Source organism: Rattus norvegicus, chromosome 2 (assembly GCF_036323735.1).
Source record: "Rattus norvegicus strain BN/NHsdMcwi chromosome 2, GRCr8, whole genome shotgun sequence".
Classification (NCBI taxonomy): Eukaryota; Metazoa; Chordata; class Mammalia; order Rodentia; family Muridae; genus Rattus; species Rattus norvegicus.
In genome coordinates, this window is record NC_086020.1 from 153,931,519 (window position 1) to 153,943,588 (window position 12,070).

General features: G+C 41.5%; 1 protein-coding gene across 4 annotated transcripts in view; it reads left to right on the forward strand.

The window, feature by feature from the left end:
* Rsrc1 (arginine and serine rich coiled-coil 1) overlaps positions 1-11,307 on the forward strand; it is a 405,987-nt gene extending 394,680 nt beyond the window's left edge. For 3 of the 4 annotated variants that reach the window (XM_063282107.1, XM_063282106.1, XM_039102629.2), the window contains exons 8-10: positions 2,602-2,708; positions 8,427-8,579; positions 9,191-11,307. In XM_063282107.1, coding sequence (XP_063138177.1) covers positions 2,602-2,708; positions 8,427-8,579; positions 9,191-9,283 — 353 coding nt within the window. In that variant the 3' untranslated portion in view covers positions 9,284-11,307. The remainder of the gene's footprint in view (positions 1-2,601; positions 2,709-8,426; positions 8,580-9,190) is intronic. The other variant, NM_001014172.2, reaches the window with a different exon arrangement.
* The last annotated feature ends 763 nt before the right edge of the window (positions 11,308-12,070 follow it).

Sequence of the window (12,070 nt, forward strand, 5' to 3'; positions counted from 1 at the left end):
AAATGAGAATTGACACCCGAGTCCTGCTTCTTATTAGAATGCTATCTGTGAAAGAACGCGACTTGAGTCACTCAGCCATCATCTGAGCATTCATGAACGCATGCTCATAAAGCTGCGAAGTTGATAACTGCCTAGCTGTGCATAGTAAAGACCGCGCTAAGGATGCTGAATTGCCATGAAGACATCCGAAGTAAAGAGGAATGCAGGATGCTGGTGTCATACAGGAAGACGAGAAATGAGTGCTTATATGAGTTTTGTAAACGATGGAAGCTAGGTTCAAACTGACTAAGAAAAATCATTATCTCTGGATTTGAGGAAGAATGAAGGCTCTGGGGTAGGAAAAACAATGTTTCTGAATGGTAATGTTTTACAATTTAACCTAGAACTACATCACAACTTAAAAACATGTTAGTCATAGAGCAAGATGTAAAAATCAAAAATAAACAGAAGCAAACGAATAACCCTATAAAATTAGTAGCATAATCAAATAGAGAATTATTTCAAGTAACTTAAAGCATAGTGTTTGGTCAGCTACTCAGCAAAATAAATATTAAGGTTAAAACACTTTTAACAAATGCATTAATTCCCTTTGTGGTCTACAGTAATCATTGCCATTTTATTTTTAATCTAATGCATACTTAAATAGAAAATGAATCCTTTCAATAATGTTAATGCTGAATGTTCTAGCATATGAAAAGATGCATAACTATAAAATTACTTAAAATCATAATTGCTAATTTAATTGATGATAATAAGCATGGATTCATATTAAGTTTTCTCTCCTAGAGTATTTTCTCCCTGTATATTTAAAAGGCTGAAAAGCAGTGGCAGTTCAGCAGTGGTGAAGGTGTCGGATACCCAGATTATTGGTCTGCTGTCTTCCCCTTCTGCAAGGAGTGGAGAAGTAGATCACATCACTTGAGGGGCAGGAGCTATGCAAGATAAACCTGGATAGCATGCCAGGGCTTCACTACTAGGGGTCACACATAGGCCAGCCACGCAGAACTGAACAATTGGAGCATCTTTAAAACTATTTGCATATCATTGTGAGCTCATAATTGACATCTTTGGTAAGCTGTAGACCAAAAGTACTAAATAAAGAGGAGAACTCAGGACCTGTGAGGTGGCTCGGTGGGTAAAAGTGCTTACCACACAAACCTGGTGACTCAAGTTCAGTCTCCAAACCACACAGGTCAAGAAGGGAAGCCATTTCCAGGACTTGTGCCCTGGACTCCACACACATGCCATAAGACATGCACTCACACTGGGAATTTCAGAGAGGAAGTATTTCTGTAACCCATAATACAGGCTGCTTTCAGCCACTGACAGCCAATGTGAGAATGCTCCCCTGTGTGAAAAACCATAACTAATAAATACGAGAGGTTACATTTTATAGCTTCTCATTAGATAATTGACTTAAGAAGCAAACACTATAATGTACTAAAACCACCAGTCAAAAGATTCATGAACTTTATAATGGAAATGGTCAGACCTTGGACCCATTTATCAATCTGAATATCAAGACAGGTGGTCAGTGCGATCCCTGATTAATGTAAGAAAAAAATGCATAACGCTACTAATTATAAGTTTTGAAGATTTATTTATTTATTTCCTGTGTATGCTGAGTGCATGTATGTATGTATGTATGTATGTATGTGCACCACATGCATGACTGGTACATGCCAGAGGCACACCTCAGATTCCCTGAAACTGATGTTACATGTAGTTACAAGCTGCCCAGTGAGCACTGGCAACTGAATGCAGGACCTTTCCCAGAACAGCTATGGCTCTTAACCATTGAACCATCGCTCCAGACCTCAGATGATACATTTTCGATCAAAATAAATTAAGCTAGAATGGAGCCAGGTCTCCGTGCTCATCTGCACAAACACTGTTTGATAGAGGACTGTGTTGGATGACATCATGAGGTTAAGGCCAGCCAGATCCAGAAGGCAGGAAAGTATGAAATAAGTAGTTGCTCAGTAAACAAGTGACAGTGAAGTGGAGGAGACGCTGCATGATGGAGGGACTGAGAAATCCTGCCGCCAAGCAAGTGTCATATGGATCCTAGTTTGTATCTTGTTCAAACAAGCTGCTGTAGAAAGTTAAACATGAGCATGCAAATTATATCTAATTACTAGTAATCTGGGGCTTGACCAACAGAATTATGATAATATTGTTATTATTGGTGATGCATCTTAATCTGTTAAGGTTGACCAAACAGTATGTGGTCTAGCGTTTGTTTTTGTTTACCTTCCATACTCCAGGTTTCCACCCCAAAATATATGAGAATGCAGAGTAGAGATGGATATAAAAGTGCGTGATGGTTATGGGTGGATCTGTTGTCCTTTCATTCCTTTTGTGTGTTTTCATAATAAAATGTTACAGTAGAGGGGAAGGGGCTTCGATTAACCAGAATCACATAGCACTGCCTTCTCAGTGACCTGTAGCCTTTAGGTGAGAGCCTTGGTTTCTAGGCATATTTTATTTTTGAAATTCAAGGGGAACAGTACTTACTACAGCCTAGCGTGGTATATCCATTTGCATGGGCGCAGTGCTGGTAACAAGCTTGTACTAAAGTGCACTGCGTTCTCTTTTTAGACCAAGCCACCCTGGGAGAACAAGTAAAAAGAGTAAAAGAAATCGAAGCAATTGAAAGTGATTCTTTTGTTCAGCAGACATTCAGATCAAGTAAAGATGTCAAAAAGGTAAGTGTCCACGTGGACGTTATGAACAAGCCTTTGGGTTCCATCTAACGGGGGTGCTTTATTAACGGATTTTACGTAGGTCTGACTGCCTCCTCCCGTACGTAGATGAATGAGGAAGAGAGTGTCAGTTGTGTTGGTGAGAGAATGAGTCAACAAAAACACACTGTAAACATGGCTGTGATACCGTTTTTATTTTAAAGTTTATCAAAACAACTAAGATATCACCACATATGATCCTGTAACTGTACAGCTCCCTCCAGGACTATATGCAGGTCTTTTACATGTGTGTGTGCATACTTTTTGAATTGCTATTCCTAGATAGATTTTTTTAAGGACTTTAATTGATAAAGCTGCCGCTCAAATAGAAGACTGGATCTGGTCTTTGCCCAGATGTGTGTCGCTTAGTCGGCTTTGGTAAACAGGATCTTTGATGGCATTTCATTTCTGTGGAATTTTTCGCTTATTCTCTCACTCGTCAAGAAGACTGCTTTTAAGACTTTGCATTTCTTAGAAGGAAAAGATGTTGTAGGAAATGCATGCACCCTTTAGTAGCATGGATACAGTACAGTAATAGCTGTAGCCTATGTTTATTTTAAAGTCTAATACATGCGCAAATATAGTAAGGCTATAAACATCCTAATGGTAGTCATTTATTCTTCCTGTATCGGATTTATAAATAGTTATATTCTGGATATTGCATGTTTTTAATAAGATGAAGCTACTTGTTCAAGTTTGCATTATTTAATGTTTCAAAAGTTACCCTCTAAAAATATCATACCAATTTAAATTCTCACTAAAAGTAGAAGTGGCTCTCTGTCTTTTAAACAAAATCTGTTTCATGTTCACTAACCTGATATGTAAAAACTGTCACATAGTTTCCTATAGAACTTCTGGTGTTAATAGAAATCTGAAATTTTTAAATTACCCAATACATTTAAAGATAGAATATTCCGAAGAATGAGTTGAACGTGTGTTGTTTGTCAGGTATGGGCTGGGTAGCCCCTGTGTGTCCAGTGTTTGTTCCATTTGAACTTGAGAGCTCACACCTCCTGAGAGCCACAGCTATGAAATGGAGGTGTATCCATTTTACTTAACGTCTATTCTTGCATAGTATAAGTCCATTTATCTTAACAAGTGTATTTGTTTAAGGGTTTGGTCTCAGCTGTATTTATTTTCCAAACTTCGTTCTGAATTCTCTATTCTTTTTGGATGTTCTTAGAATCAGTGAGTGACTTCTTTCTGTGGAAATACTACTCTACAGTCTCTAGACTGGGCTTTGTTCTACAATGCTTTCCTATATGGTTCTAAGTATTATTTTCTTTACCTTTATTTTTAACTCAGGTTTTCCTTCATGAAAGTCTACCTGGCGAGAATTAGTTGTTCTCAACAGGAGAATATGCTAAAGCCTCAGGAGATGGCACTCACCTCTTAGTACACAGGAAAGTCTTCGCCATCTGGCTAAGATGACTGTTATTACTAACTGTGCTTCAGAATGATCAGAAGAGCAGTGGTGGACTAACAAGAATAAATTTACCCTCCACTGAGGATAAAACGAGGGACAATGTATTAGCTTAGAAAGTGGCATCGCTGTCTAGTCTGAAATGTCTGTGTCTGCAGTGTAAGGCAAGGACTCGGGATGCCTAAGAAGATGAATTATTTATGAGGAGATTACTTAGCAAAGAGAAGTAAATTATCCTGAGTACTATTTCACCCAAGTCCCGAGAAGACATGATGGGCTATCCTCGCTGCATAGTACAGATTAACTCCCCTGAAGACTAAATCAGCCAGGGCCCAGCCTGCCAGATCTTTGTCCTCCAGACAGTTGTGTGCACTTAGTCTAAAGTTTGCTTCTCTAAAGGCTGTCCGTGCTTAGCCACCTTTTCAGTTGTGGCTTCCACTGGTTAAGGTAGAGAGCTGTCACCAGGTAGAAAATGCCTCACAGTAATAGCACGTTAGACACACGGGGTATCCTACAGTACATGTTGATTTACTGTCTAACTCTGGAACCTTACCCGGGGAGTTAGAAAATGTGAAAGATCCTTGATACATCAGTGTCTTTAAAAGCTAAGACAGCTTGTTTTAAGATGCTGCCCCACATAAACTTGACACCAGCCCTTTAACCCTAAGACTGTTGTGTCTAGCTTATAATCTCCCAGTGTTCAAAAGGAGAATAAATAACCCTGTGCAATATATGTAGCAGGGGTGCAGCTTGATCTTCATACAGGTTCCCCAACAGCTGGAGCCAGGACTGCCCCTGACTGTGTGGCCTGCCTGTGGATCCTGTTCCCCTACCTGGGCTGCCTTGTCTGGCCTCAGTGGGAAAGGATGTGTCAGTCCTGCAGTGACTTGATGTGCCAGCATGGGTTGGTACCAGAGGAGGAGGGGAGGGGTAAAAGGAGGGGCTGTGTGAGGGAAGACTGGGAAGAGAGGTGGGGCTGCAATCAGAATGTAAAGTGAATAATTAATGAATGAAGGGGGGGGGCCTGTGCAACATGGGCATTTCTGTTCATTGGAGGCTTAGGAAAGTCATTTTCCAATTGTACCACCAGGTGGCAGTATTGCACAAAGGCAGAAGTTCTATGGTCCAGTGCTGAGATCTGTTTCTTTGGTTGAGCCAAATTTTTCTCTTACGTTTTCCATCACTTAGCTAAGAAGCATCTGTTGATTCCACTGTCACAAAATTTTAAACTTCCATGTTCCAATCCTAACTTTTGATAGTTTTAATTTGTGTGTTTGTTTACACTTTTTTTTAATGTTCGGCTGAAGAAATGGCTTGGTAGGCAAGAGCTCTTTCTTGCAAGGGTGAAGATATGTGTTTATATGCCAGCACCCAGGGGGGTTGGGGGGAGGTACAACCAGGTCACCAGGTCCCCCTGGACTAGCTCCGGGTTCAGTGAGAGGCCTGTCAAGGGAATGAGGCAAGAAAGAGTTCTAGAACAGGACTCTCTTCAGCTTGTGTGCTTGTGTGCTGGCACACACACGCTGTGGAGAACGCTCAGAGGAGACACAGAGGGAGAGTCCACAGCCCCTCCACACCCTCTCAAGGCAGTTCACCGTGTGGTCAGCATCCCTGCCTAGGCTCTGGGAGTCTGCCAAGCAGTCTCTATGAGGCAGCGTGGACCACCAAGCAGTGACTTCTCCAGTCTTGGTGACTGACATAGGCCCCACTGTACCTCACACAGAATATTGGGTTTCCCTTTAACTTAGTTTCATGAATATGTATTATAACTTTATCACTAGGGCCTTGTACCTTCTAGGCGCAGTCAATCAGAGATATACAAATGTTTGAAATGAATGGCGGGGGAGTGGTGATGTTGCCTTCAAAATATAAGAAAAAATGCCAAATAAAATGTAATCACTATTTCTTTTATTTATATATAAAAATTAACGTTGGGATTCACATGAATATAAGTGGTTATTCGCTTTAGTCGCGCTAAGCATACCTTCATTTGGAAGCAGTGCAGCACAGAATTCTCTCACTGTGTAAGAATGTCTGCTTTTCTTTGATGATTTCCCAGAAACACAGCCTTCAGGGTCATTTTGTCTAGTACGCAGACCAGCTCCCTTTAGTGTGAAAATAAATTCAGTTTGAATGAAATAAAATGCTAAAACGATGAATGAGTCTAAGCATTAAGCCCTAGTTCATTGGGATGAAGGGATGGTTGAGTCCATCAAATATTTGTCATGTGAGCCTGAGGACTGGGGCTCCATCCCCAGAACCCCATGGAAAAGTGCTGCTGGGCTTGTAATCTCAGCGCTGGAGAGGCAGAGACCAGTGGGGCCTTGCGACCACTGGCCAGCAGCCTAGCCTGTTCGGTGACCTGCAGGCCAGAAAAAGACCCTTTATCAAGAATCAGCATAGAGAATGCCTGAGAAACAGCGCCATGCAGGCATACACACATGCACACGTGTCTGCACTCACAGACATGTTTGCATAAGCACACAGACACTCAGGGACTAATCTTCTGTTACTGAGCAGCACATAAGGATGTTCCCTTCTACCGAAACACCTATAGCAGCTGACCAGGTCTGTTAAGCAGTTTTCAGGTATCTGACTGTAAGTAGCCCAAGAGTGAACTTGCTGTGAGTGAAATGAAACATGGTTCTCCCAGGTCCTGGCCTGCACCCGAAGTCAGTTTCCTGCCCTGGTTGTGCCCTGAGCGGTTGTGCAGCCCAGCTTAGCAAGTGCCAGTCAGGTCCTGGGCTACAGTGCCTTACTGCACATTATCTACCCTGGCCTCCCTCCCTACGCCCCTCCCTCCCTCCCTCCCTCCTGACTCTTCTCCTCTCAGATTGTACACAGTGTTCTCTCTGGCTAAAGCACTCTCCTCCTTCCTCTTCCTATGTCTTAAATTTTACCTTGTAAATAAAAGATGCTGTCCCTAGGCACCCAATCTAAACTAGACTCACCTCTCCAATCCCCGTCATTTTGTGTCCGTATCTTATTCAGTTCTTGTGAGTATATACTGTGGCTAATAATTAAGTATTTATTGTTATATATTTGTTTATAATCTATTAATTCAGTCAACAACAAAACTCACCAGCAAACACAGGCCCCTTTTCTAGTTTACTTCCCTCTTGTCTCTAGGGCTTACCAAGCAATATTTAATGAGACAGTTAAATTGATAGGTTTCCAAATTGAAAATAAAATAATCTAAGAAAAACTTAATTTGTGCATAACTCATCCTCTAGACATTTTCCATAGTAACATTTGTTTAGAACTTCATTCAGAAAATGGGTAAGAAATAGATATAAGTCAAAAGAAAATAGAAATTAAATAAAATAGAGACCACAGATGTTGAAAAGACTACAGAGCAGAATTGATCTCCCGTTCCTCTACTCTGTATTACATGTTAACTTCAGATTCTTATCTAATTCATATCATATACTTGCTGCTAATCAGTCACTCCCCAGACCACCTCCTCTGTCAGGGGAGATTGACGTTTACCCCAGTCAGCACATGCCTCTGGTTCCTTCAAGGCAGGAGCCATGATTTATCCCTTTGTGTCCCAGCGCTTAGTGCGGTGTATGGGTCTGGCAGATGCCGCGTGCAGGTGGAGGGGGCGGGAAGAATTTTGGTTTATTCTTACAGAATACCACGTACCTTTTTTAAAGCTTTTATTTCAAAGTACTTTCAAATAATCTTGGAAGATACCCCGAGTCTACCAGTGGGTGACGGGCAGGTCAGCGTGCACATCCACACAGTGAAGGGTTCTTTAGCAGCTTCACGGGATGTGCTGATGTGCTATAACGTATGGCTCCTTAAAATACCAGGCTAAATGGAAACCACTCACTGCATGGTTCCTTTTACACAAAATATCTAGAGTAGACAGCCATGGAGTAGGTCTTCAAGAGGTTGGAAGAAATAATAAGTGGTGGGTAATAGATATGGCATGGCGGACGGAATAATAAAGGTATTCTGAAATAGATCGTGATAGCATTGTGTAGCTGTGTAGATATGCTGAACTATAGCTAACAAGAATAGATGTGCGTTTTAAAGGTGACTTTTAGATTTTTCTTTATACTTGAGGCCAACTTAATGTTAGAAGTATAATGTAACTTTTGATCTTATAATTTAGACACCGAATATGTGTATATTTGAATATGTGAATATCATCTCAGAAGAGCCAAGCAGAGCTATTATTGTTCAAGATTAGACGTTATGAAGCCTCATTTCTAAACGTTGTTATGCTCAGTTTACTCTGGTTGCATTTTCAGTCGGTAGAGCCGAGTGAGGTGAAGCATGTGACTCCAGCCTCAGGACCAGCATCAGTAGCTGCTGACCCACCCAGCACTGGAAAGGAAATAGACCCTGACAGCATCCCCACGGCTATCAAGTACCAAGATGACAATTCTCTAGCTCATCCAAATGTAAGACCCTTAAACCTAGTGCACCTGCTCACTGAGTCCCCCAAGCGGTTGTCCTGTCCTTCTGACTCTAGGAAGACCAGTGCAAAAGGGTCCATGGCTTCTCTTTGCTACAAACGGGCAACTGACCTCAAGCCTTATGGTTTTATTTTAATCTGGTGTTGGGTAAATATGTTTCCTGACTTTCAAAGCTGTTCTGTACTTACAAAAAATGGTCAAAAATGGAAAATGGTTTTCCTTTTTAATAACTGAAATGGGAAAGTTTTATATAGTCAAAGTTCTAATGCTAGCCCGGCTCTGGTTTTTCAGCTGTGACCCTGTCACTAATATAGTCTGTATCTTTATGGGATGACGTGATGTCATCCCATATGTTTCTCAGAAGGAGCCTGCAGATGTAGGCTGTGAGGTTGCCAGTCCCGCTATCCCTTTACTTTAGACTCCTGAGGCTCTTGCTTCACAGTGGGTGGGCGTTAAGCAGTGGAGGGGGCATCAAGGGTTGAGCAGCACGCACTGTTGCTCTGGGAGTGTTCTGTCACAGTGACTCCTGTTATGTCACTTCAGCTCCGAGCTCCTGATGCACACTAACGTTTCCCTTCTCCTTTGTTTTACTGCAGTTATTTATTGAAAAAGCTGAAGCTGAGGAAAAGTGGTTCAAGAGATTGATTGCTCTCCGACAAGAAAGATTGATGGGCAGTCCTGTGGCCTAAGCAGTAGACTTACGGTCGGATTGACAGGAAGCTTGAAAACTTAGGTTTTAAATACCAACATTAACTTTTACTCTCAAAAAATAGCTTAGCCAATTACATGAAAAAAGAAAACTCATTTCTTCCCTCGTGTTCAACTAAATATTTGGTAACTTGAATCAAACATTGTGGATAGTGAATCTGTTATAAACGTGCTGAGGCATGAACATATTATACTGTTAATAAAGCAAATAATAAAAATAACAGTGTTGAAATAAATGAATATTCAGTAGTGTTTCTCATTACAATTCTTACAAAGTCATGTTTTTGACCCACTATTGTATAATTGTATATACAAGAGCCATATTGTTTAGTTCTGCTGTGTGTTGTGAAACCCTTTTTGAACCCCTTATCTCACCTTCCTTAAGGCTTTAGGTATCATAAAGTGTGCTCTGCAAAGTCTCCACAATGGCCGTGTTGGACTTGAAGGCTGGGTGTTGTGTCCCGTGTGGTCTCAGTCCTTTAGTTGTCATTATTTGGAGGCTTAGGGGGGAGGATCCCAGTTTCAGTCTGCACTGCACATGTACCGGGACTACATGGTGAGGCCTTGTCTAGAAAAATGTTAATTTAATAAAGGAATAGTTTTCGCTTAGAGATCAATTTATATTAAGTGTTCTTTTGAAACCTGTACCTAGACCCCAGTCCTTTCCAGTAGAAATCACTTGCCCAGTATATTAGTCATCATTGCGCACTGCTGTGACAGGAGTCCTGGCCTAACTTTAGGGGAAAGGCTTATTTTATTTCGGCTTATGCTTTAAGCAATTTCAGGCCATGCTCAGCTGGCTCCACTGCTTGTAGGCCTGTGGCAGGCAAAAACACAGCAAAGGCCATAGCGTGTACTCTTCAGAGACATACTCCAGCCACCTGCTTCTAGTCTGTCCCCTACCTGCTGGCAGCTCATTCAGCTCTAAGCTCATGGTTTAGTCCATTCGTGAAGTAACAGGCCTCATGCTCCAGTAACCCTCTCAATAACACCACCAGCACAGGGCCAGGCTTTAAACACTGAGCCTTTTGGGAGACACTTCATACCCAGACATTAACACCATGCTAGACGTATGTGAAGGACCCAATACTCATGGTGGAAAAAGAATTTCTGAGAAATAAGAGCTCTGGCAGCGCTTGCTCAGGCAATGTCTGTCCCCTCCTGAGGAAGCCACTGCCATGTGTAGAATGCCGTTCTCTAGTTGGCAAGCCATGGACATCTCCATAGTCCACACCAAATGTGCTAGAGAGAAGGGCTTGGGGCCTTGCTGTATACAATGGGATTTCAACCCCTGGTACAAACACTTTTCCTCCCATTTTTCTCTGCTTACTTTTACATTGACTCTCTGAAGACTGGGGCTGAGGGCCCAGCCTTGGGAACTCTCTGGGATGTGACACACAAGCCATTTTCCAACCTTTTTACACTTTAGAGCTACTGAAGTTCTCTGTTAAGGATAAAAACCGGACGATCCTTACACTCAGTTTCAAATGCTATAAAGAAGGTCTGTTTTAAGATGCTTGTTTTCATGTATACATTTTCTTGATCTTAGCAAAGACTGTTTTCCTTGGCTCTACAAATAAACATGGCCAGTATGAAGGCAGGTCCATGTAGTCGTTAATGTAGAAAAACAGCTACACAGTAATGAATGATTTCAGGAGGGATTATTCTCAAATATTTTGCTTTTTAATTCCTTTTCTAATTTGTAAATGGTAAGTGTGTTCTTGTGCTATTAGGAAGTATATGTCTAGGAAAGGATATGAGCTATCAGTTGGCCATGGGGAGTCTCCACTCTCCTTTCATTGTACAGCAATGGAGACTGTGATCTACTTTGTAGTACACCTCCCTCCTGTGCTTCTAGTGACAGGTACAGCAACTACAGAGGCTTCCATTGTAATGAATTTGCATCTTAAAGATAAATCTTTTGTGGAAAATAAAAAAAAAGTGAAGCTTTGCTTTGTCTTCCTTTGTTTTAAGCAAGCAAATAAATCTGGTCCTAAAGAACTCAGTGACTGCTTCCTCCCTTCATTTTGGTATGTTGTTAATTTTGTTTCCTTCGGTTTCTTCCTAAAATCCACAATGTGGCCACAGAAGCCAAAGCCGACTTAATGAGGAGACTTCATAGGACATCATCAAACACGCTGCCAGGCTCAAGCTTGGTGATGCTCCCTTGCCATCTTTAATTTCACAACAGAGTAAGCCTGTAAAACAGAGCCACCGTTTTCATGTTGCTTGATTAATGATAATAGCTTGGCTTACGTGTGACCTTACGTGCTTTCAAACATTTTTGTTGCAAATGATAGGTACTAATGCAAATTAGGTTTTTATTTCTGACACTAGGTACACTGTCAGAAAGAATAGACCGAGAACACCATTCCTGTCACCCAGGGGTTATGAGAAGGCCCAGGTGACGAGGGACAGAGTGCTTTGGGTCATGTCATTTACCTACTATACTTGGTTTGAGTGTCCTGGCATGGAAAAGGGAAGACAGTCATAAATGGCTTTCTTACTTGACTTTCTTTTTTTGGATGTAAGGGAAATGACAGACAATACAATGTTCACAGAAAAGTACATTACTTAGGCCAAGCGAACATTTTGATATGAGGTCATTTTTTTATGTGTTATTGGTGTTTTGTGAGCTACCATGTGGGTGCTGGGAGTTGAGCTTAGGTGTTAAGAGCAGTCTGTGTCCTTAACCAGCGAGCCATCTCTCGAACCCCACGGGGGACATTTTAGTAACATACAGAACAAGCAGTTGCATGGATAACGGT